Source organism: Meles meles, chromosome 6 (assembly GCF_922984935.1).
Source record: "Meles meles chromosome 6, mMelMel3.1 paternal haplotype, whole genome shotgun sequence".
In the NCBI taxonomy this organism is placed as follows: domain Eukaryota; kingdom Metazoa; phylum Chordata; class Mammalia; order Carnivora; family Mustelidae; genus Meles; species Meles meles.
This window is the reverse complement of record NC_060071.1, coordinates 141,490,492-141,515,347: the sequence shown is the minus strand read 5'-3', so window position 1 is coordinate 141,515,347 and position 24,856 is coordinate 141,490,492. Positions and strand designations below refer to the sequence as shown.

The 24,856-nt window shown below is 43.4% G+C and overlaps 1 protein-coding gene and 1 long non-coding RNA gene across 4 annotated transcripts in view; one reads left to right on the top strand and one right to left on the bottom strand.

The window, feature by feature from the left end:
* Positions 1-814: 814 nt before the first annotated feature.
* LOC123943247 lies at positions 815-5,235 on the top strand. Its single transcript, XR_006818602.1, has 3 exons — positions 815-897; positions 1,180-1,263; positions 5,102-5,235. It is a non-coding gene; the product is annotated as an uncharacterized LOC123943247 (long non-coding RNA).
* A 4,770-nt stretch (positions 5,236-10,005) lies between these two features.
* The window catches only part of PPP4R4 (protein phosphatase 4 regulatory subunit 4), a 125,848-nt gene continuing 110,997 nt past the window's right edge, over positions 10,006-24,856 (bottom strand). For all 3 annotated transcript variants that reach the window (XM_046007020.1, XM_046007018.1, XM_046007019.1), the window contains 6 exons: positions 21,481-21,550; positions 20,962-21,048; positions 20,573-20,666; positions 19,257-19,327; positions 13,944-14,088; positions 10,006-11,553 (listed from right to left, as the gene is read on the bottom strand). In XM_046007020.1, coding sequence (XP_045862976.1) covers positions 11,529-11,553; positions 13,944-14,088; positions 19,257-19,327; positions 20,573-20,666; positions 20,962-21,048; positions 21,481-21,550 — 492 coding nt within the window. In that variant the 3' untranslated portion in view covers positions 10,006-11,528. The remainder of the gene's footprint in view (positions 11,554-13,943; positions 14,089-19,256; positions 19,328-20,572; positions 20,667-20,961; positions 21,049-21,480; positions 21,551-24,856) is intronic.

Genomic DNA, 24,856 nt, shown 5'->3' with positions numbered 1-24,856 from the left:
GCGGAGAGGCTGAGCTGCATTCCCCAGTGGATACAGTGGGGGAGCCAGGGGTGGCTGCCGGAGGCCCTCACACACTTTCCAAAACATTCTGCCGCCTTCCCTTGGGAGGAGCCATTCTGAAACCCTGCCAGGAGCCTCGCAGAAGGTCAGGTGCTATACGGTGACTTCTATGGGACTCTGAAGCCTTCCGGCAACACCATGCTCTGGAGTGCAGCCTGCTGGTTCCTCTCGAACATTTGGCAAAACTGAACAACCCCCTTTGCCACCCTCCCCACCCCACCCCCCACCGTCCGGTCTGCAGGAAGGAACCCCTCCTCTGTCCAACGCAGATGGGAAGACCATGGCTAGCTCCGGCCCTGAGCCTAGAAGCCCATCTACAGCCCTCCCCTTGACCTCACTGGGTAGCACTTTTCAACTAAGCAGGTGCTGCTCCAAAGGAAACATGTTGGGGCAGAGGTTTTCACAGAGATTTGAGGAAATGCAGTTGGTAGTGCATGAGGGTCAGACATACCAGACATAGTGCAGCACCCAGGACCGTCCCTCACAAAGAAGTGACCCAGGTCCCACGTGACAGCCGGACACGTCCGGACAGGGGAAGACCCCGTCCAAAAGTCATCAGAGTCCAGACCTTCACAGGCCCGCGGATGTTTGACTTCACACGAAAACACAAATTTCCCCCAAGGTTTCCATTCCCACTGACACCCCTGCGAAGACAACTACTATGTAAATCAGAGGAAGATTTGCATTTTGTTTCTGGGAACTTTACGAAGCATGATTCACGTTGCAGGAAACCTTATGGCTGCGATCGGCGGGGTAGATCTCTGCCCCCGTCCCCCATGGGGCTCCCAGCCCTGGGTTGGGGGTCCAGGGGGCCACCATGGCCTTCCTTCACACGAGGTACTCAGCCCCTGAAGCAAGTCCGCCCCGCGAGGCCCTGGATCCTTCCAGAGCCACAACTGAGGTTGAGAGGCAGAAGCTCTCACGGTGGAATTCCAGTCCCATTCTGGGGTGGAGAAGCTGCTGGGGAACACTGGGAGCCTGTCTCTCTGTCTTTGATTTTGCAGAAACACTACCTCCAGGCAGGACGTTAATCAGCAACAGTCCCTTGGGGAGCATCCTGCGGAATAGCAAATATTTGCTGCAAACCCTAACCTTTCCTGTCTTTTCTCTGAGTGACAGGCCTTCCCAGGCACCAGGGGGCCGGCCGCTTGCTGGTAAGAGCCAGGGGATTAAAGGAGACCTTCAGAGGATCCAGCCAGTGAGGTATGGGGGAGAGATGTCCATGTGAGCTCTGGGTGGGTTCCAAGGTGAGAAGGCGAGCCCTCAGCCCCAGACTGGCTGGGACAGGAGTGGCTTCCACATGTGTGTTCAACCCCAGGGCCCTTCCTTTGCAGGATGGTGGCCAGAGGAAGAGGCTTCCAAGGCTTGAGACTTCATGCCCACAACACTCACCATGCAAACCACACTCACATCCCTGGCTTTCTTCCCTGGGCTCCTGCTGCCCAGGGGGCTAGCTTACCCCTCCTCCAGGACAGGGGGCAGGGCTGCTACTCCAGACACAGGGCTGGGGAGCAGCAGGGGCATGGTTGATTTCTTCCCTCTTGGATTTTATTTAGGTTGATGCATCCTTGGTTCGCTTGAGGGCCCCCGGGTGCCCGGAGATGGGAGGGACCCCTGCAGACGTTCTGTTCTGTTCAGCAGGTGGACACAGGCTGTTGGGGTTACATGCAACTGTCCCATAAGCAGCATGCAGGGATGCCTGTGTATCCCGGGATGGCCACTCCAGGCTGGAGGAGGAGTGTCAAGGAAAGACTTAGTGATCGGATGGGGTGATGTCTGCTGGGTGTGACGGGATCATTTCCTGATGACTGTCACCAAGAGGAGCAACTCAGAATTCAGGAGCAGCCTGCCATGGGGTGATGTATTCATTTACAAAGTAGGACCGAATACTGTCCTATACAGAAGGCGCAAGCCTGGCGTAGGTCTGGCACGCCGCCACAGGTCCTTGCCCTGTGCTTACGACAGAGGAATGACCTGCCGAACACAGAATGCCATTTAGAATCGCACAGGCTTCCCCAAACACACACATTTAGAAGTACGGCAGAAGTATTTCACCCAGTAAGGGGGTGATCTTGCGGCTGCAGGAGGAGTGGGGCCCTGAGTTCTAGAGGTCTGGGTTAGCATCAGCAAAGAGCCATGTGCCGAGCCCCAGGGCTCACTGCTGTTTTCAGTCCTGCATGGGACATGGGCACAGTCCCCTGCATCAGGGAGGACGGGCCTGGGAACTTCTCTTGGGCACATTTTCTCCAGGTGGCCTGATTCAGAATGAAGGTCTCTGCCGATGGGAACTGCAGCCTCCCGTCTCCCTAGGACACCGGGGGTTCCCAGAAGACCAAGAGGGTGCTGTCAGCTGCGGGGACAGCCAGGTGGCACCGCCAGGCCTACAGGTGTTTATTCGGACAGGAACCATGCAGGTGCTCCAGGGCCCGGGGAGCGTGCACGGAGTGCAGAGAGGTGGGAGGTGGAGGTTCAGAGACACATTTCCCTTGCTGGAAGGCCAACTCCACCCGGATGTGTGACAGGGCGTGATGAGAGCCAGGGCCCTGTTCACAGGCACTGTGAGGTTCAGCTGTGAGCGTCCCAGGGGAGCTTGGCCCAGGCCTGCTGTGGCCAAAGGGAGAGTTACCTGTTTCTGTCCTGGGCTGCCCGGGTACAGTGGAGGCAGGGGCCGCGAGCAACTGGGCCCAGGCTGGGTGGTATGCTGGAGGAGGGAGGCGGGGCTGGGGGGAGGAATTCTGATCACAACAAGGCTCAGGCAAGTTGCTGTCCAGCCCAAGGTTCAAGGGCAATGAACGAAGTGGATAAACCCAAGTTTGAACTTCCCCACTCCCCGGTTCTGCTGGGACACTCACCCCGTCGGGCTGGGCCCAGACCTCACCCTCGTTAATCCCCACGCCTTCTGGGAGGCAGTGGGAGGAGTGGGGAAAGCTGGAGGCCCCTGGGATGCCCCCAGCCTGAGATTTTGCTAGGGAAATAATGCAGCTCCCGAGGTGAGCAAACGCAGCCCCCTACTGGCTCCGGGCAGAACTGCACCGGGAGGAGACAGACACTGGGCCTTAAATACAATCTGTGCTCTCTTTTCGCCAGATGAGGACTTGGGGCTGAAGGGAGGCGTGCTGGGGCCTCCCTCGCTGCCCCATGGAGGCCATGCTGAGCCTCCTGCTTCCCTGCCCCCTGGCTGAGATGCGGCTGGTGCCGGGCTCAGCCCCAGGTCCCCAGTTCCCAGAGGCCCAGGCAGTGTTGGAGGCTCCACAGACCTGCCACCCCCGCCCCCTGGGGCCGCCAACAAGCCTGGCCAGGGAGTGGGAGCTCCGGCAGTGGTGGAGGGGGCCAAAGCCTGGCTCACGGGAGAGGGCAGCAGCTCTCCAAGGAGACCTCGAACCAGATGGGTCTGCAGAACCTGATCTCCCCACTGCAAGGCCAGGGACGGGGTCCTCTCCCAGAGGCTGGGGGCCAGAGGGCTGACTGCGGCCCAGCTGGAGCACAAACCCCTCCTGCAGGCCCGGGGAGCCGCACCCCCAGAGCTGGGCCTCCCTCAGGGGAGTCTCACCTTCCTCCCTGAGGATCATGATGTCAAACAGACTGAACTCAGGGTATCCAAGAAGCACTTCCATATAAGTGTGTGACTGAATTTTCCCAATGCCTCACAGGCCTTTATGTTGACAAAGAGACGGCGGGGGGGGGGGGGGGGGGGGAGTAAAATTCCCAAACTTCTTGATGAGATTAATCCCAAGAGCGAGTTAATTCCTGTGGCTTACATCTTGCTCCGAGATGCCTTGACACAATGCCATGGTGCTCTCTCCGTCCGGCTCCTCCCGTCCTCTGTCCCGCCGGCATCTGGCTGATGTCAGATGATTGTCTGCACGAGCTTTGTTTCATGAACAGACTGCAACATGCATGAAAATGCACAGTGCACCGGGCACAGCCCTGGGCAAGTTTTCCTTTGTCGCCTCCGCCCTGGGGACCCCACCCTTCCAGCACTGTGGGAGGCCGCAATAAGGCTTGGAACGAGGACCAAACCAGGCCCTGACTTGTGTCTCCTTTAAAATCCGAATAGCCGAACAAAAGGTTTAGGATGGAAAAGTTGAGTGCACTGAGAAAGGGTCTGTGCTCTGTGTTGTGCGCTCGCCTACGCGATTTCCCACACGCTTACTTGTTAGATGAGAGCAATTTGGTTGGGGTCGTAAATTCATAACTGGTCCTTGCTGTTCCAGCACAGTTTAGGAATCACTCGGGTTTGTTGTTCCTTCTTGTAGGTTTTGAGTCACTTTGGAGTCAGTGCAGCTGGTTAAGGAATTATCTGAAGACAGAGACCACTGGCCTTGGAGAGTCTGCATTTAGACCGTGAGAAGTAGATAATGGGGGAGTCTGGAGGGTTTTTTGTGCATGTAGTAAATTCTTTTGTAATCAGTTAAAAGTAGTTATTGTTGGCTATATAATACCTTGTTGCCTTGAATAAACTCGGCATTGGTGGAAATCATCCCCTATGCTCCTCCTGCCCCCATCTCTTGGTCTCTTTAATTTCTTTTCACCATCCTCTTACCCTCGCGCTTCCTGGTCGATTTGTCACGCGGGTCGTGGCACAGCACCTTCCTGGGGGGCACCTGCACCCCATCCTCCCCTGACATTCGGATGCGGTGCATCTATTCGTCCTTGGGGAAAAGCGGGCCTAGCCTCTGAGGTTTAGGGTCGTATCTTTGCTCCTTCTCTGCTTTTGTGACTGGGGGCAAGTGACAAGGTCGCAGGTCCTCGGATTCTTAGTATAGAACATAGGGTCACCCCTCCACCCCTTCTCTGGCAATGAAAGCGAAGCTCGGAGAGATTAGCCTGACTCTGGCCAGTGATCAGTGGCAGAGCCCAAACTCAAACCCCGGCTCCCGACACTCTTGTGCTGGCTTCTTTCTGCCCCACCTCCCAAGGGGCCAGGGGATGGCGGAGGGGCTGAACCTTGTGGGCAGGGCAAAGCCTGGTGTGACCTTTTTAGTGTTCTGAGTCTATGGGTTTTGTCTACATTTCGCCCTTCTGTGTACTTGTCCTGCAGAAACATGGAAGATTTCTTCCCAAAGCTCCAGCCAGATCAGAAGTAGGAGACGTGCGAGCTGCTTGAGGGATGGAAATCAGAAGAGTCTTCTCACCCCAGGCGACCTCCGTGAGCTCTCAGTTATTTCAAGAAACCTGAAAGTCCCCAAGGTTAAGTCAAGAGCCTTCAGCAGGGTCCAATCCCTAAGTATCAAATGTGACCGAAACCAGCAAATACTTTTGCACACCATTTAACATCGATAAAATACCATGCTGTCGTCGAAAAGCTGTAGAAAATCAGATTCAAAATGCAAAAAAAAAAAGAAGACTCGAGTTGGATTTTTTAATAATTTTGAGCTACTTTATTAAAACATTTCACTCATTTAATTCCTCGTATGTGGACTTCTTCCTCTTCCCTCCCAACGCTCAAGATTTGACCCCACAATGGAACTGGGTCACAGATTCATTAAAATTGCATGAAATGATGCCACTTTCAAGATGAAAGGATCCCCCCCCCCCAAGGTCATGTGGCCCAATTTCCCACCCTCTTGGGAGTCCCTTCTGGAATATTCCTACAGAACAGCCCCCTCGTTCTCTTTCAGTGCTTCCAATGGTGGAGAACTCCCCAATTCTCTGGAAAGCGGCTCAGTCCACAAATGGCTGAAATTCTTTCTGTTCTACATGGCCCCTCCCTGTAATTCCTCCCTAATGACCCAGACTCAGACCCTTTGGCCTTAGTTCTGCCTCTGGAGCTCCTATGGGCAAGGTTAGTTGTCTTATACATAGAATCCCTCAGAGAATCCATTTTCTCAGGGGAAGCGCTGCTGGTGTGGAGGGAAGCGGTGGTCTGCTGTCCAGAGCCGTCCTGTGCATCCCGGGGGAGCTGGTAAAGCATGCCTGTCCTCTCTGTTCACGGAGGCCAGCAATAGCCCCCCGCCACTGCTACAGCCAAGATGCTCCGACATTTCTAAATGGCAACCACATCTGACTACGGTCTTGGCCTTACGGAGTCTGATTCCTGTTTTCCCCGTGTGACTGCATTTCCCAAAGCTGAGAGATGTTTAAAAAGGCCCCCACGGAGGCAGGACCCAGTGGGGTCACTAGGGCCTGCCTCCAGGGTTTACCCACTCAGGGAAAGTCAGAAACCCGCACAGCGGCACCTGGAAGAATTTCTGCTGTAAACACGTTTAAAAATGAAGAAATGTGCTGTTTTACTGTCTAAATTGCAAACCATGAAGTGATCTCTCCCCTCCCCCCATTTACTCTGGAAATTTGCACTCCACGAACTGAGAGGATTTCCAGGTGTTGGGACACAGATGTTCCCACGATCTCCGCTTATAAAAAAATTATGTTGGTACATCATTTGCCTTGCATGCAGGTTCTGGACAAGAGGCTGTCCCCACCACAACAGGCAGCCATGGAGTCCAGGCACCTGGGGGCCGGGAGACCCCAGGGACCCGAGGTACTGCCTCAGAGCAGTTCGAGGGACCGAGGAACTTCTACAGAAGAGTAACCCAGCTCCTGTCCCCACTGTGCCTGCCCAAAGGGATGTCAAAGTATTCAGGGGCCCCAAGCAGTGTGGAAACCTCGTGGGGGCCAGGGGGAGCTCCAGATCGTTCAAGAATCATTAGGACAAAGCCCACGCTTGCTCATTACTTGTTGATTTGAGGCGTGTGTGCTCGAGCGGGCTGGTGGAGTCCCCTGGGTCCACACCCGCAATGTGGTCTGGGGCCCCCTGGTCTGGTTTTGGGCTCCTAAGGCAGTCCCTTGTACACCAGGAAATCTCGGGAACGGGGGAATGGCCCCATGGGTAGGACCACAGCCAAAAATGTCAAGGGACTCAGTTAATTCCCTCCCGCCACTGCCCCACAAATGGTCTTGCACATTATTTCCTTCTCTAGGTTTTGCACAGAGCGGTGATGAAGGCTGATGAAGAAAAAACTGAGGCAGTGACGGGAACCCTGCGGGAAATTATTGCTTATTCCAGGCCTCCCGTCACGCAAGTGGGCCAGACATTTCACTTCATGATCTATAAAGAAACCTCTAGAACACTTCTATTTCTGGACAGTGTGGGGACTCCAGCTCCCCTCTGATTTAAGACATGGGTAAGTACTTAATGCTCCAGCCGAGGCGCAGTCTGGTGGCCGGGGCTGGCAGAAGAGAGTGTCCCGCTGGTCCTCTGCTGGTCTGAGCCGTTCTCAGACAGACCCCACTATTAAATCCAGTTATTTTAAGGCGAGGTCTTACCATCTGACTGGTATTTTAAGCCTGTCTCTCTGAGCCTTTGTTATTGGCTCAGGACTAGCTCAGTAGATACTTCTACCTTTGTCTGTTACTCCCGTATCTGACTTTTTTAAAAAAATGGTAGACCAGAACTCTATTTCCAGATGAAGCCTTTGGGAGGAAGACACATTCTTCGAGTCATGGGCTTCGCTCTCTTTACTTTCCTCTGGGGCAAAGGAAGTGTTTTATTTTAATCTATTACAGAACCATTTCTTGCTGACTAAAATAAGAAAACAGCTATAGGCAGTCCTGACCACGGCCCCAGCCTGAGGGCAGCCCTCGCTACCTCACGGTGGGGCCAGTCCTTTGACAGAGGCTTTAACTGAGCGGCAGATCGAGCTCAGGACCTTCACTTCACACAGGAGAGAACCGGGGGACACAGACTGGGTCATGGGTCATGAGGACGTGCACAGGCCCCAGGCAAAAAATCTCATCTCAGAGAAAGGAGAACACTTGCCCAAGGTCACCCCACATGGCGTAGCATGGCAGCCGGCAGACTGCCTCTCCCCACCCCAGCCCCCGGGCCCATTTCACTCTTTCTCCCTTCTATCTAAAACACTGATCCAAACACACGGGCACCATGCAGTTCCCCGGGTTACCACTTTGCTTAAACAGAACATAAGCATGGGCTTCGTCCCAAGGTTAGAAGGAAAACAGCAAATACCTCCAAAATTGTCTTATTTTGTTACAGAGACAAGAAAATATTTCAGGAGTTAATTCTGAGAAGCATGGATAGAGTGAGCTAATTAGGAGTGTCAAATATGCTGACGAAAGGCCCAGTTGGATTTCTATTTGCTATCCAATGTTTAAATATACCTAAAATGAATTTATTAGTCATCTTGATTAAGCATATAAACAGAGTAATGTGAATCATACTTAAGGTAGTACTATTAAGTAGCAGTCTAAAGGCTTCGTCATCCTAAAATCTGCACATGACCTCCTTCCTGAATTCCTCCCACGAGTACTGGTCGATAGCTGGTAAGGACCCAGCAATGCTAGGACCTAGAACGAGGCAAAGCGACATTCTTAATTGACTTGTTAGTATTCCATCAGTCAAATGTGCTTGTGGAAAAACAGTGGAAAGAGAAATAAAAAGAGAATTCAAATTATCCACCTTTTTAAGAGATGAAATCTAGATCTATGAGAACATGATATCATCTGAAATCAATATGGCCAAGCCACCTATAAAAAGTTTCATAGTTACTGAAGGACTCCTAGAACATTCAGATCCAACTCGCATCTCCCCTCCTCTCCCCATGTACACACAAAACAAGGAGAGCACATACAATTATATCTAACCCATTGCCCTGGGAGCCAGAAAATGGCCATATTCCCTGCTTAAAAAAAAAACTTTTGAAAAAAATTAATCCCCCCCACATATACTTGAGGAAGTCCCTAAGGCACTTAGGTTTCAGCTTTTCCAAGTATCTTGTAGTTTGAAAAAAAAAAAACGCAGAGTAATGAAAACTGTAATAGCTCTGGCCCCCCAAAATTCAAGCTTTCAGCCGAGGAGGGCTATCTGAACATGGCACTAGGTTTCAGCTTTTCCAAGTATCTTGTGGTTAAAAAAAAAAAAAAAAAAAAAAGCAGACTAATGAAAACTGTAATAGATCTTACCCCAAAACATTGAAGGTTTCAACTGAGGGGGGACATATGAACATGGCAACAAGTCTTAACTATATTTAAGCGTCAGGTTTAACAACTGTTTGGGCACAGACACAGACACTCACCCACACTCACACCCTGTCACACACGCCGTCACAACTGAGAACAGACTACAGGGTTGATCCAGTCACCTCATCTTCCCTGCAGAACTCCTACTCAGGCTGCAGTCTGGTCTGCTTCAGTCTGAGTGTCTCACAGATGCGCCCTCTCTGCTGGGTTAATGGAGCCGTCCTTCCAGAATAAGACGTCTGAACTTAGGAAGTCAAATAATGGAAATGACCTTGGAATGCGTATGAGGCTATGTCAGAAAGTCTCCAGAAGCTCCTCTCTAGTAAGTACGATCCTTTTCGGCCCAGTCTCCATTTCTGCCAGTGAAATGGAGTTCTGCTGGGTCTGTTATTTCACTTGTAACGTGAACTGTGACATTCTAGAACCTGTCCTTAAAAATGCAAGTTTCCGTAATGAACAAGAAGATAAAGGAGCCAGCCACCCCTCTTTTGCTGCAGTGACGGATGTCACACAACTAGTCTGAAGGATCTGTTTGGGGAGTTGATACACGGAGAACTTTTACTGAGAGCATCAGTCTTGCCGCTGGTGTAAATTGAGATATACGCGGATATCCACAACTGCCACCAATTTGTTTTTTACCGTTTTTATATATCTGTCCATGCAAGTATAATCTTAGCAAATAGGTCAACGGTTTTAGATATCCTGCTCTGTGGGGAAAAAAGAAAACTCCCGAAAGCAACGTTGATGAGTCATCTTAATTGACAGTTTGGTAAGCGGAACAAGACCGCAGCTGCTGCCCTGCGTGTGATCCTGAACTCCACACGCCGTAGCAACAAAGCACTTGACTCTTTTCCCGCACGCGTGATGGAAAACGAAGCCCCTCACTCTGCTCTTGTTATTATTAGTTATTACTGAACAAATAAACTGAAATTCTCCATTTTATTTCAAGCAACAGAGTCAATGCCGAGTAGGAAGCAAAATGCCGGCTGTGCCGTTATACACCACACATGGTCCCTCCTCATCAGACACTCAGTTCCACGTGACTGGTGCTGACAGTTACATGAAATCCACAAAGAATACTGAATTCACTGAGCCCATACTGTCCCGTCTCTCAAATCTACCCAAGTTTTAACTACTCACAAAACGAGTAGTTCAACAATTCCATTTCTTGTCCTTAAATGAAAAACGCCAAGAATCACTAAAAATAGCCCAGAAGAGGCCATATGAAGGGAGAAGGGGAAACAAAATGTCTTGGCTAAGTCTCCAGCTGAGTAGCTGTCCCCTGAATAATTTATAGTTGATGTTGGTTTGCTTCTCGTTCATTACTTAAAAATGAACTGTCTTACTCTTTACCTGTAGAATAAAAGCTGCAGGAAAGTATTTAAAACTTTTTTCACAACACTGGTATCTCATTAACCTATGTTTTATTTTGAGTAAATTCATTATTCATTATTTCACATTATAAAAAGTAACCACACACGCATATGCATTCACAAATTAGATCATCTTTATCATACATCAATATATTTTAAAAAACAAATATTTTCTAATATCAATATAGTTATATGCTGATTGCATTTTGAAATAGAGAAGCTGACAATAGCTTCATACAGTATATCTCAAGAACCGACATTTTAAAATTAAGAATTGTATATGTTCCACAGGCAAATTTGGATGGAAATATTAGCATTAGTACAAATAAATGCTGTTGACATAGCTTAAGCATGATAGCTTGGAGTAACAGCTGATTCAAACTAGATTCATCATTTTAAATTAAGTAAGGACAAATACAATCTAAAATGTAAACAAAGTATTTATAAAATAAATTCTTCTAGGAAATGAAATCATCAATCTATTATTTTTAAGGTAGTTGTAGCTAAAAGTTATCAGAAATCTTGGTAGAATTTTCATTGCCAAATTGAAATTTCAGAATGTCCAGTTACAACGTTGTCACCACAATCGTAGGACTGATAAAATTGCGGACCGCTGTTCGTCTCCTTTGCAGTGTGACTTTTCAATTGGGCTTGGAGATGGGTGAGAAGATGCAATGTCTTTCTTACTCCCCAGGCCCTTTCAAGTGATTAGCGAATGCAATTTCAGTTGATTTGGACTTTCATGTCATTTTTGAGTGCTAAAATTCTAGGACAGTTAAATCGATGGTTTCCTGCACGGATGAATGCAGACTGGTCTCTTCTGCAGCAGGACTAAAAGCGTATTATTAACTAAAGTTGTTTTTCATTGCACTTCACTATGACATTGGAATTCTGTAACCACATTATTACTCAAGAAATACATAGTATACCTCCTAGGGAATCTAATGTCAAATATGGAAATGTTATCAACATCAGCTGCCATTATGTGTCTCTCTTCCATTCATTAACCAAAAAAAAAAAGAAAGAAAGAAAAGAAAAAAGCCCATGGCTTTAGCTTTTGTCCATCAATCACATTATCTCCAGTTGTCTTTGTTTTGCTTCCTTCATCAAGCAGATGATTTAAGGATTGGATTTTCTCGATTTTCTTTGTCAAGAAAGAAAAGGAAGGAGGGAGAAAAGGAGGGAGAAGGAGGGAAAGAGAGAGAGAAGAGAAAAGAAAACGAAAAAACAAACCATGAAAATTTTTATCTGTTTAAGGCTCACATATTAAATAAGAAACAAAATCTACTTTAAATAAACGGAATATATGAGGGTTCTCATTAAGTGAAAAAGAAATCACACACTAACGATGACTTGGAACTCTTTAATCACCAAACCCTACACACATCTAACATAGCATTCACTTCAATTCATACGACTTTTCCCACTCTTTTGTGTGTAATGACAACAGAAATGAACACAGGCCCAAATATATCAACAGGGCCATGATGCCTTCCTGTACCTCCTTTAAGACACTGGCACTTCCAAATACCGGATGGCTCATCTCCAGGACCCTGAGAAGCTAGAGAATGTATTGAGTGCAGTTTTGGGGGGAAGCAGCACTGAAGTAATAACTTCCTGAAATCACTTCACATGCTTATTTTAAGGAAAACGGAGAGATTTTCATTTGGATATGGCACGTCACCGAATCTTGCCTAATACTTTACAGAAACTAGACCAACATAGGAGTCAATCGAGCTTTTCCAGTCATGCGGCTGTGTGCTTTCAGGAGCAAGTCCAGACTAGAACCACAGCATATGGAACCAGTGTTGTGGACTCGATAGCCAGCGTCCTGCTAAAAAAAAGCAGCTGTAATACCAACATTTCTTCTCCCTCAGAATATTCAGAAAAGAAAAAAAACGAATGATGTGATTTTCTAGATTCATTTTTTTAAACTCTCAGTTATATGTAATTGATTATATAATTCTATGGATATAATTATATGTTATATAAAAGATATATCCTGAGCTAGAGAAAATTGAGTCTATAAAAAAGAAAAATGTGCTCAGCAAAGAAAGAACAGATGAAGATAGTAATCTGAAATACAGGAGAATTGGTCTAAATACTAGGTTTTAGCCATCTCTACTTTAAAATGTTCCTCTGACATTTAGAAAAACAAGAGAAAGAACTACATTCTGGTGTTATTAAATATGTTCTTCGATAGAAGAATTCCGGGCAAACTTTTGAGAGGAAGAGGGCCTAGGAGTGACACACAGGAAGGCCCCTGGAGGGAGGAATCCACCCTCTCGTTGCCCAGATGGGCTCCGTGAGGCCCAGACGCCCACCAGACTATACAGAGCACTTCGCTGCCTGCCCTCGATCAGGGCACAAGGCACCAACTCCAGCTCCAAGTTCTCTACAGACCATTACCCCACCTGCCCTCGAACCTCAGGACTTAGAAATGGAACTTCAGAGCATGGTCATCTGAGCAATAATCGTAAGGGCAAAGAACATTCTCTGCAAATAAAAGTACCCTTTGTATTAAGGCGCCTCATCTAGAGTATCCATATCACCTTTTATATTTGCTATTGCCTTGTGCTATTAGAGTGTCCTTGAGCTGCATTCAGTAAATTTCTAAGTTTTAAATGAATTTGGAACACATCTATATCTATATATACCAAAGGCCAATTAAAATTTAGGAGAAATTATGATACAGTTCAGTTCCCTGAAGGGACTAAAGCTTGCAGTTTCTGCAAAAAAGATGCATTTGAGAAATTTCTTGAGAAAATCCTCATGAATTTTCAGTGAAATGTGTTTAAAGGGAACCCGAGTCCTATTTAAACTCCATTCTGATCAGAAGGTTCAGGTGTCTTGTCGGAAAGCACAAACCTGTCGCTATGGTTCGGGCTTCCTGGCGGATCAGTTCCCCCTCGATACGACCTCTCACCACAGAGATTTGTAGACTCTACCCTGCTAACTGTTCCAACCACAAGCACCAAAGGCTTCAACAGTTCAAACAGGATATAAATAGGGCCCAAAAAGGAATCATGAGGGAAAAGCAGAACAGCAGCCCTTTATAACCACAAGGTGAAAGCATGAGTACTGTCTGCAGAAATCTCCAGTTTGCTGGGCCCACAGCCCTGGGCTACAGGCTTCAGGAATGTCTCTCGAGGGGAATTAGCTGTAGCCCTGTCTCTGAGCACTGGGTAAGGACACACTGCGTACACGAGCCAGATACAACTGTACCCAGCGTCTTCTCAGAGATAAATGGCCTGAATGCCAACACTTCACAGGAAAACAATGGATCTCTGGTACAAGCGGAAGCCATTTCAAGTTTCTTGTTGATTCCCTAGAGTTCCAGGGTCTTGGTCACATCCCTATCATCTCACATAAAGTAGCTAACATAACAGAGGCACAGGTGAAAATAATTCCTTTTAATTTCTACCTTTTCCTCATCGCGGACATTGTGTCCTCCTTGGAAAGTATTTAAGTGGGACGGAGAGTGCCTGAGAAAAGAGTGGGACGATCCCCCTGGCCTATCACCGCGTTACTTACAAGGTCGCCTTTCGTGGTTGCGTGTCTTTACTTCCACTGCTCTTTGCATCAACTGAGTTCCCGGTCCGGGAGGTGCTCGGCAGGGAAGGACTGGGAGAAAAGGAGGTCGGGGCGCTACCGGCGTTGCGAGTGCGGAACGAGTCATCTGAAAGGAATTCAACCTCAGTCAGATATGCTGAATGTGAAAGATGGTAACTTCAGAGAAGGTTAATGATAGCTTTTTTCTTTTAACATCCATTTTAAATAATAAATAATAAACTGCACAAATCTAAAGTCTGACGTGTGCATACACCCACGAAGCCATCACCAGCACTGAGAGTGAACACACCCACTCCCTCCCTCCTGCATCCTGGCGACCCCTCCCCCACACTCCTGGCAATGGACCTCCGGTCACTAGAAATTAGTTCGCATTTTCTAGAATATTACATGAATGGAATCACCCAGTACGTCTGTCTTCTTTCACTCAGCATAATTATTTTGAGATGCATCCTTGTCGTGTATATCAGCACTTCATTCCCCTTTATTGCGGACGGACACGCCATTGTACGGATATGCCAGAATCGTTTCTACATTCTCCTGTTGGTAGACACTGGGGTTGTTTCCAGTTTTTGATGGTTACAAAGAAGGCTGCTATGAATGATTGTGTACAAGTCTGTGTATGAATATATGTTTTAATTTCTTGTAAACAGAAGCCTAGAGTGAAATTGCTGGATCACATTGTAGGAACATATTTAACTTCATAAGAAATTGCCAAATTGTTGTCCAAAGTGGTTGTACCATTTTGCAATTCCACGAGCCATGAATAAACGTTCTGGAGACTTGCTCTGTGTCTTTACACACACGGGACAGTGTTGACTAGTTAGTTCTAAAGATTTCTTTGATGTATCCTGAATGTAAGTCCTTTTTCAGGTGTACGTAATATGGTTATTTTCTTACAATCTGTGTCCTGCCTTTTATTTTTTCATGTTTTGCTTCAAAGAGCAGTTTTAAACTTTGATAAAGTCCAGTAGGTTAACTTTTTCTTTTATGGTTTAGAGAAGAATCTTTGTCTATTCCAAAATCACAAAGACGTCCTCCTGTGATATTTTCTTCATAAATGTCAGAGTTTGAGCTCTTATGCTTCGGTTTATCATGCATGTTGAGATAATTTTGTATGTAGTGCGAGATAAGGATTGAGGTTCAATTTGGTTTGTTTTTTTCTTAAATATAGATATCCAACGGACACAAACTTAGTGATTTGAGGGGCACGTGCACCCCAATGTTTACAGCAGCAATGTCCACAAGCCAAATCATGGAAAGAGCCCAGATGTCCACTGACAGAAGGATCGGTAAGGAAGATGTGGTGTACAGATGAGACACAGATGAGATAGAGATATAGAGATTCAGAATATTACTCAGCCATGAAAAGAAGGAAATCTTGCCATTTGCAAGGACATGTATGGAACTCGAGGGTATTATGTGATGTGAAATATGTCAGTCAGAGAAAGACAAATACCATATGATTTCACTCATACGTGCAATTTAACAAACAAAACAAATGAACATAAGGGAAGGGAAGGAAAAATAAAATAAGATGAAAATTGAGAGGGAGGCAAACCCTAAGAGATGCTGAAGTCCAGGAAACAAACTGAGGGTTGCTGAAGGGGAGACTGGTGGGGAGAAGAGATCATTGGTGATGGCATCAAGGAGGACACTTGATGTAATGAGCGCTGGGTGTTATATGCAACTGAGGAATCACGAAATTCTACCTCTGCAACTAATTAAAAAAAAAAAGATATCCAATTGTTCCAGCATCATTTTTTGAAAATACCAACCAATTATTATTGATTCATGTTGGAGCCTTTGTGGGAACTCGACTGCCTATGCATGACAGTGTAGACACTCCATCTTGACTACTGGAGCTTTCTAGCAAGTGTTGAAATCAGGCAGTTCAAGCTCTCTAAATTTTGGTTTTCTTTTTCAAAATGGTTTTGGCTATCCACAGTTCTGTGCACTTCAGTTTAGATTTTGGAATCAGCGTGTACATTTCTACAGCAAGAGTACTGGAGTTTTGATGAGGACTGCATCTCTGGATCAATTTAAAAGGAACTGACATCATAACAGTGTTAAGTTTTTCCATTCACGAACATAATATCTCCATTTATTTAGGTCTTCTTTAATTTCATTCAGCAATGTTTTGAATTTTTTAGTGTATACAGAATATACATTTTGTGAAATTTATCCCTGAAGACTCAGTTTTTTAAGTTACTAAAAATGTGGTTTTTAAAAATGGACTTTATTTTGCAAAATTTAGATTTACAGAAAAATTGAGAAGAAAATTTCCAACCGTCCCCTTAACTCAGTTTCCTTTCCTAACACCACTCTAGTATGCTCCACTTACTACAGGGAATGAAGCAGTAATGAGACATTATATTACTATTAACTAAAATCCATAGCACATTCAGATACCCTTGGTTTTTGCCTACTGTCTGCTTCTGTCTCGGGATCTCATTCAGCATACAACACTATCTTCACTTGTCAGCTCTCCTGAGCCTTTCCTTGTTTTTGGTGACCTTACCAGCTTTGAGAGGCACTGGCCAAACGTTTTCCAGGATGCCTCTCAATTAGAATTCAGTGGATGCTCCTCTTAGTGTTAGACTAAGGTTGTAGGTTTGAAGAAGGAAGACGGAGGTAAAGTGCCATTTTCATCACATCATACCAAGGGTTCAAACTATGATAAAGTTTATGACATTTAATGTATTTTATCCTAGTTTCATGACAGGTCACTGGAAATAGGATTGCTTGAGTCAAAGACTACTTCTTAAAACTAGGATTCTTGAAGAACTTTACCAGACTGGTTTCTAAAAGGGTTCCATGGAGTTTCATACCCACTAACAACGGATACATTGCAGCTTGTGTCCCTGAATCCTTACTACCATTCTCTCTGTATCTCCCCCACACAGCCTTGGATGAATGTCGGAATCAATGACAGGCAAAAGTCGCCAAACGATTAACAATGGGTTCATATTGAGTAAAGAGTACTCAATTTGACCTTCCAAGTGATAACTCTGACCTTTCATTTCAGCTTTATTTACCCTGCTCTTTCACACTCAACTCTGTGCTCCAGCCAAACTGGCCTCCTGCTGCTTCCTCAAGACACTGACCGTCTTCTTTATGACCGGTACTCTGGATAGGATATTGTTCCATACCCTTCTCTGCCCATCAGAAATCCCAGCGTACCTTAGGCTTCATCCCAAATGACATAAACACCTTGGAGCCTACCTTAAGTCCCAAAGTAAGTACAATCTCTTCTCTATGTGAACATCTCATACTTTTGTTAAGAAACGCTTTGCTCCCTTTTTCTCTTTGTAGCTGTGTACTTGTGTGTGACTTCTTCCTCAGCCTGTACTTCATTGAGCAGCATACAACAAACTAGAAGAGGTTCCAATCAACCAATCCTCCCTCTCCCCCAAATAATACTGAACACTTAAGACAGAATATTTTCTGAAAATTTTAATATTTACCCTTATAAAAGATTTACCCTTATAAAATACATGACTTAAGACTCTGGATGTCAAGTTTTAGGATCCGTAGATCACATACACACTCTTGACTCTCAAGGTGACTTAAGAACTAAGAAAGTTAAAACTGCAGAAATCATGGCACATCATTCAAACTTGAAAAAAAAAAAAAAACCACTCTGAATCAGTATTTTTTTTTTTTTTAAGATTTTATCTATTTATTCGACAGAGAGAGATCACAAGTAGGCAGAGAGGCAAGCAGAGAGAGAGAGAGAGAGGAGGAAGCAGGCTCCCCACCAAGGAGAGAGCCCAATGCGGGGCTCGATCCCAGGACCCTGGGATCATGACCTGAACCGAAGGCAGAGGTTTTAACCCTCTGAGCCACCCAGGTGCCCCTGAATCAATATTCTTAATGACTTAAGCAAAGAAATTCCTTGGCAAGAATTGTTACAAGTTCATGAATAAATGTGCTCCTTTGAAGTCATCTCTCAGAGGCCAGATTGGATACATGCAAGTCTGAAGAACCACTTAGGGATAGCAACAATCATCGGCACCATTGAGCTCCAAGCTGAGCTAATTCAAACTGACTTTCCATGTATATTTATAATTCTTAAAGACACTCTGTATTATAAAGTTCATCAACCCTGAATGTTCCCTTAGTGTCTCCTAAAGAATTCACTGATTTGCTATGATAAAAGTAATCAAGAGTTTTATTATGTATAGCCTTCACTTCAAGAATTATTGATAACTTTAGTTTAAAAACTTCCTATTATCAAATGTGTTCAGGTTTCTTAAGCTATTCATAGTCTATCTTGTAGAACCACTTTATGTACAGCATGTGAACATCGATGCTTTAATATTAGAAAGGTCTTTCTGATCTGGCAAATGAAAACATACTGCTCACAGAACAGCCCGCGGGCGCGGATCTACTCTTCATGAGAGTAAGAACACAGTAAGAGGTAAGAGGAAGACAGATTACTCAAAACATAACCTGAAAAGGAAATGTGACCAAACTTAAAAAAAATTTCAGACCTTTAAGTGGATTTGCTGTTCTTTACACTAAAAACTGACCATAGATCAATACTATTAATTTTTAGCCAATATTCTATGGCAAAAACTTAATAATAGACTTAGAGCCACTAGCAACCTTTAGCAATGTATTTTCCCTTATTCATAGTTTAATTCTGTGTTCTATTATATAAGCCAGAGGTCAGCAAACTATTAGTCTGTGAACCAAGCCTTGCCTTGCCTGCTGCCTGCTTTTGTAAATAAAATGGTAGTGGGGCATAACCACACCTATTCATTATGTACTATCTATGGCTTTTTGCTCAACAGCAGAGTTGAATAATTGTGACAGATACCGATTTGACCAAAAAAGCTGAAAATATTTACTATCTGGCCCTTTACAGGAAAAGCTTGCTGACCCCTGGTATAAACATTCAAATATATAATATTGTAAATGTCTGGTTGCGTATGATTCACATGAAGCCTTACTATTTTTAACTTCCTTAAAAATTATGGCAAAAACTTTTCATCTGTGCCCAAGGAGGCCCTTGGCCTATGGAAAAACCTACACTATCATTGTCCTTTCTCTCTTTCAAAAGCACTGAATGCTGACTCTTGGCTGTGAAAACAATATGGCATAGCCAAGTATTTTTTCAGTTGCTAGGGAAAAGTTTAATTATTTGGGCATTTGATAAAGATGTAAAGTTAGGGAAAACTCTGTATCTAGAAATAAAGAAGTAGGTCATTTAAAGAAAATAACATTTCACTATATGAAGCAATTTTTGGAAGAGCTCAGATTTCTACTTACCAGTCAGTGAAATCACAGAAGTCTTCCCTAACCCTGAGACAGAAGGCGTATATCCTGCTGTAGAACTTTTACTAGAAAAGAACGTGATTTAGTTTAAAATACAAGTATATGCTTCTTTCGCCCCAGTCATTAGGCACTTGGTCTTTTCTAATCTTTTTTAACGCTTTCCGCTACTTCTGGTGAAGCACATTTGCTACTTAGAGTTCTCATTTATTGTTTACATCCCATGCCTCCCAACAATTCCTTTGTCTCTAACTTAAAAGCATTTTCTTAAAGTTTTTCTCTTGAGACTCAGCTAAGACAGAGAATACGGATAAGTTTCCCTGGAAATAACTTGTGTTCAGTTCTAATCTTTTTTGCCCATCTCACGATCACCCTGTTGACTAGGAACTCCAGACAGGTCTACTGAGAATGTCCACAAACATAGCTGAAAATCTAGAGTAAGCTATCTTTAACAAAAGAAAAACCTATTCTTCCCATGCCACGTTATTTTTGTCAATAAATACTTTTAAAGACAATTATGTTTACTTAAAATTAGTTTTGTTGATTGGTATGCAGCTATTATATGTTATATATGTACAACACTTATAACAAATTGTGGTCACTGAATTTATGCTTGATTCTCTCCTAACCTTAACTGTTCATAATTCAGTCAGTGGGGCCAAAGGGGAAACCAGACATCCATCTGTTGTAAGAACTGTTGTGATCACTTTACCATAGACACATGCCAGTGGCTTCTCCATAGAAAGAAACAGTATCCACAGCATGTGGCTGGATGTCCACGTCCACCGAGGGAAGGGGACATGTCCACACCCACTTAGTGGTTGAGTGGCACATGAAATAGAGTACCACCTCTCTCATAAAACAGCACATGGATCCCGTGATGTCACCATATAGCACCACGGTGATAATTTTTCTAGAATGCCACAATACCCATTCTTTTTTTTTTTTTTTTTAAGATTTTATTTGTTTGTCAGAGAGAGAGAGAGAGCACAAGCAGGCAGAGTGGCAGGCAGAGGCAGGGAGAGAAGCAGACAAGGAGCCCAATGTGGGACTCGATCCCAGGACCCTGGATCATGACCTGAGCTGAAGGCAGCTGCCGCCTACCCAACTGAGCCACCAGGCATCCCCACAATATCTATTCTTACACAAATTGGTAGACTATAGTTTTTTTTGGAGAGAATCTTACAGAAGAAAACTTACAATTTACTGACCTATACAAACCCCCAAATTAATCCTGATTTTATACAGTGTAAATATTTCACATAAATAAAGACACAGAACTATAAAAATTGAGTAAAGCTGACAGATCATACCTAGGACACTTGTCTAAGTTGCCATACTTTGCATGAAAAGCTTGATTATTAAAAGACTGGCTTCGAATCAGTTTGGATTTCTTGACTTCTTTGCCTGGAATGATAAGCAGAAGGAAAATGCAGCTGCTCAGTGCATCTTCAGCGGCGCCAACCCCATCCCCTCGCCAACCCCCTACCGCACTTTCATTAGATACAAATGTGTCCAGCTTCCTTTCCTTAGTCTGAGCTAACTGGAGTATCTCTTACCCCTACTGCCCATCAAGAAATCCCAAAATAATGAATGATAAGAGGCAAAAGGCATTTTAGAATTTCATCTCATGGAGTGACTTTCCCTGTAATTAATTTTTAGAAAAGGGAGACAGGAGACATAAAAAGAAGTTGCTTCTTACTTGTTGATGGGGTGCTTGTTCCAGAAGGTCCAGGAACAGAAATAGGGATGTTCTTGGGCAGAGTTGTTGGTGTCTTAGTGTCTCTACCTAAAACAAACTCTGTTTTAAATTCTGTCATTTCCTCTGAGCTCCTAGTCTCCATAAACACACAAGACAACATGGAGAACATGAGTCACTGTCCCTAGCTAAGCAGCATGCTCTTTCCCAAACAGTCTTACTTTATATATTTACATATTTCAAACTTAGCTGCCAGTGACCAATCTCACAATCTTATTGCTGTTATCAGACTTTAAGTTTTCCTTTGAAGAATCCAAAGGTCCACACTGACTCGCACAATCTATTCATGTATTCCTACGTCGGTACCAAACGAAGCAGCCAATTTTTAAAAACAACTTTTAGAAAATGAAAGAAAGAAAAGCAATTTCCCACATCAAATCTGAAAAAGCATGAGCTTTCAGAGTGGCAGGATGCAACATTACTTGTATGACTTAGTGGTGAAGACACAAGGAAACCACTTACGTTTCTTTTCAAAGGTTTTATCACTCATGGGCCTCCCATCATTCTGTTGCTTCTCTTTCTCTAATTGTTCCTATTAGGAAAACAGTTTGTTAGCATTAAAGGTAAGCACAAATAGATTCAGGAAACTCTTCTAATGAGAAATTATTCTAAGCTTTACAGATGCAAATATAGTTCACAAAAATGCCTTGAGAAAGAATTATTTTCTCCAAATTACTGTCAAAAGAAGTCAAGGTTCTTCCAGATTTGTGTTCTTTTACTATCTGCAGACTTATAGATAGTAAGACTCTTGGGCATCTGTCAGGCTAAAGCAATGAGTGTAGTGTCATTGTTGTCATGAGCCTTTATATTCTAGAAGACATCTGCTACTTCTCACCAGCAAAATATTAGTCATATTTTAGTAACATTTTTCTTTAAAAGGACTGAGAGAAAAAGAAATGGCCTTTTGGATATTTTTTAATGTTTCATTGAAGAATAACATACATAAAGTACATAAATTATAAGTGCATAGCTCAATGAATTTTCCCAAAATGAATACACCTATATAACCAGCTTCCAGATCCAGAAACAAAATGTTACCAGAAGTCAAAGGAGTCCTTTATCCGAACAAACAGAACAAGTAGGCAAGAAAATCAATAAACATACCAAGTTCCGAGCAAACTTAGCTTAACTGACACATACAAAACACTACACTCAGGGTGTCTGCCTGACTCAGTCAGTAGAGCATACAACGCTTGATCACGAGTTCAAGCCCCACATTTGTTGCAGAGCCTACTTAAAATTTAAAAACAAACAAAAAACAAACAAAAAACCACTACATTTGACAACTGGAGAACACACACTCTTTTTAGTTGCGCATATAAAGAAAAACAGGGAGAAAATAGACAACAGATTTTTTAAAAATTCCATTGGTCTGCATAAAAAAAGAACCAAATGCAATCTCTAACACTGAAAATAAAACATGTAAAACTGAAAAACAAAATGTCATTAAGTGGACTCCCAAGTAGTTTTATCTCTTTTGTCCACTTTTCCCTCTATTACCTTGATCATGTTGTCTTAAAGTCTTTGTCTGCTAACTCTAATACCAGTATCATCTCCGGGTCTTTTTCTATCACCTGATTTTTGTCTTGGGTTTAGGTCATTGAGTCCTAAACATTTTTAGAGCCTGCTTATGCTCTATAACCTCTATCCTGAACTTCAATCTTTGTCTCAGAAGGCTGCTAAAGATGTGATTGCTTTTCAAAAGATTTCCACTTAAGTGTTTAATCTCACAGTACAATTCTTCATAGAGAGATAGAAGATATAAAGAATAAATAAATGGGAATTTGAGAACCGAAAAATACACAGTGGGAATAAAAACAATGGATAAGCCCAGAAGCTGAAATGGGGAGGACAGGAAAGAGTCACTGACATTGAAGACAGATCAATAGAAATTATTCACTCTGAGTTAACAAAGTTTAAGGGGGAAAAAAAAAAGCAACCTCACAGACCTCTGGGCAATATCAAAAGATTTTACATGTGTAATCAAAGACCCAGAAGTAGAAGAGTGAACACATATTTATTTTTTAAATGATTTATTTATTTTAAAGAGAGAGCATGTGCACCCATGTGTGTGCAAGTAGGGGTTGGGGCAAAGGGAGAGACTCTTCAAGCAGACTCCCCACTGCATCTGGAGCCTGATGCAGGCCTCAGTCTCACAACGCTGAAATTATGACCTGAACTGAAATCAAGAGTTGGATGCTCAGTCAATTGAGCCACCTAAGCATCCTGAAGAGTGAACACAAATTTAAATAAATAATGGCTCAAACCTTCCCAAATTTGGGAAATAATACACGTTTACAGATTCAGGAAGCTAAGCAAATCCAAAAACAGATAAATTTGAAGTCAATTATGCCTATACACATCAAAAGCTAAAAACAAGGATAAAAGAAAAAAAAACCTTCAAAGTAGCCGGAGAAAAGCAACATTACACACAGAACGATAATTTGAATGAGAGCTAATATTTTATCAGATGTTCTGGAGACCAGAACACAACTACAAAGTAGAGTAAGAGAGAGGTTGTCAACCCAGAATTCTCTGAAAATATCCTTCAGGGATAAAGGCAGACAACACTGTATTTCAAATTAGGGAAAACTAAGAAAATATGTCACAAAATACTATACCCCAAGAACAACTAAAGACAGTTCTTCAGGCTGAAGGGGAAAAAAAAAAAACAAAAAAACGAAACAGAGGGAAGTTCGGATCCTAAGCAATGAATAAGAGTACTAGAAATGGTAAAAATAAGAAACACAGAAGTTCACTCTCTTAAATTCTTCAAAGGTACATATCTCACAACTTAGAGCAAAGTTTTGAATTAGTTGTCATGAGACAATTGGTGGGGATTTCAATACAGATATAATTCATATAAAACTTTTAACATAAAGAAAGGGTAGAAAAGATCTGCGTCATTTTTAAATGAAGTGATACAACATTAATAATAGGTAGACTTTGAAAGGTTAAGTATATTGTAACCTCTAGAGAAACCACCAAAAACAATTCTGAAACAGAGAGAGAAAGAAAAAAAAGGGGAAAGAGAGAAAGAACACCAGCCACTAAGATAAGAATGAAACAGGGGTTTCACCACCATGGATCTGATATACATTAGGAGAATATAAGAGTATAAACAACTTCATAGTAACAAATTTGACAGCTTAGATGACATAGAGAATTTTGGGTGGGAAGCAACTTAGCAAATTTATAAAAGAAGAAATAGAAAATCTGAACAGTTTTATATCTATTAAAGTAGTTGAACCAATTATCAAAATCCGTTCTAAAATGGACACTTTGGGCCTTGACTGTTTCACTAGTGAATTCTATCAAATGCTCAAGGAAAAAATAAGACCAATATTATACAAACTCCATCAGAAAATAGAGGGAGTGGTAAATATTACACATTTCACTTTATAAGGCCAGAGTAACTCTAATACCAAACTTTAAAGACTCCAAAAATGGCCAAAAAGGAAATTATAGACCAGTTTCACTATGAATATAGATGAATATTAAAAATTAGACAAGAATCCAGCAAAAGAGAAAAGGATAAAATATCATCACCAGGTAGAGTTTGAAATATGAGATTGATTTAGGCATTGAAAAAAATCAACATAATTCAACGTTTTAACAAGATGAAGTAGAAAAAATAAATATCATTTCTAAATATGCAGAAAGAGCATTTGACAAAATTCAATAATCTTTCATAAAACTCTCAGCAGACTAGGAATAGGAGGGAATTCTCACAATTTGATAAAACTTCTTTGTAATATCATATTTAATAGTGAAAAATTGAGCTCTTTCCCCCTAAAATCAGTGAAATGACAAGGATGATGCCTCCATCATTTTTACT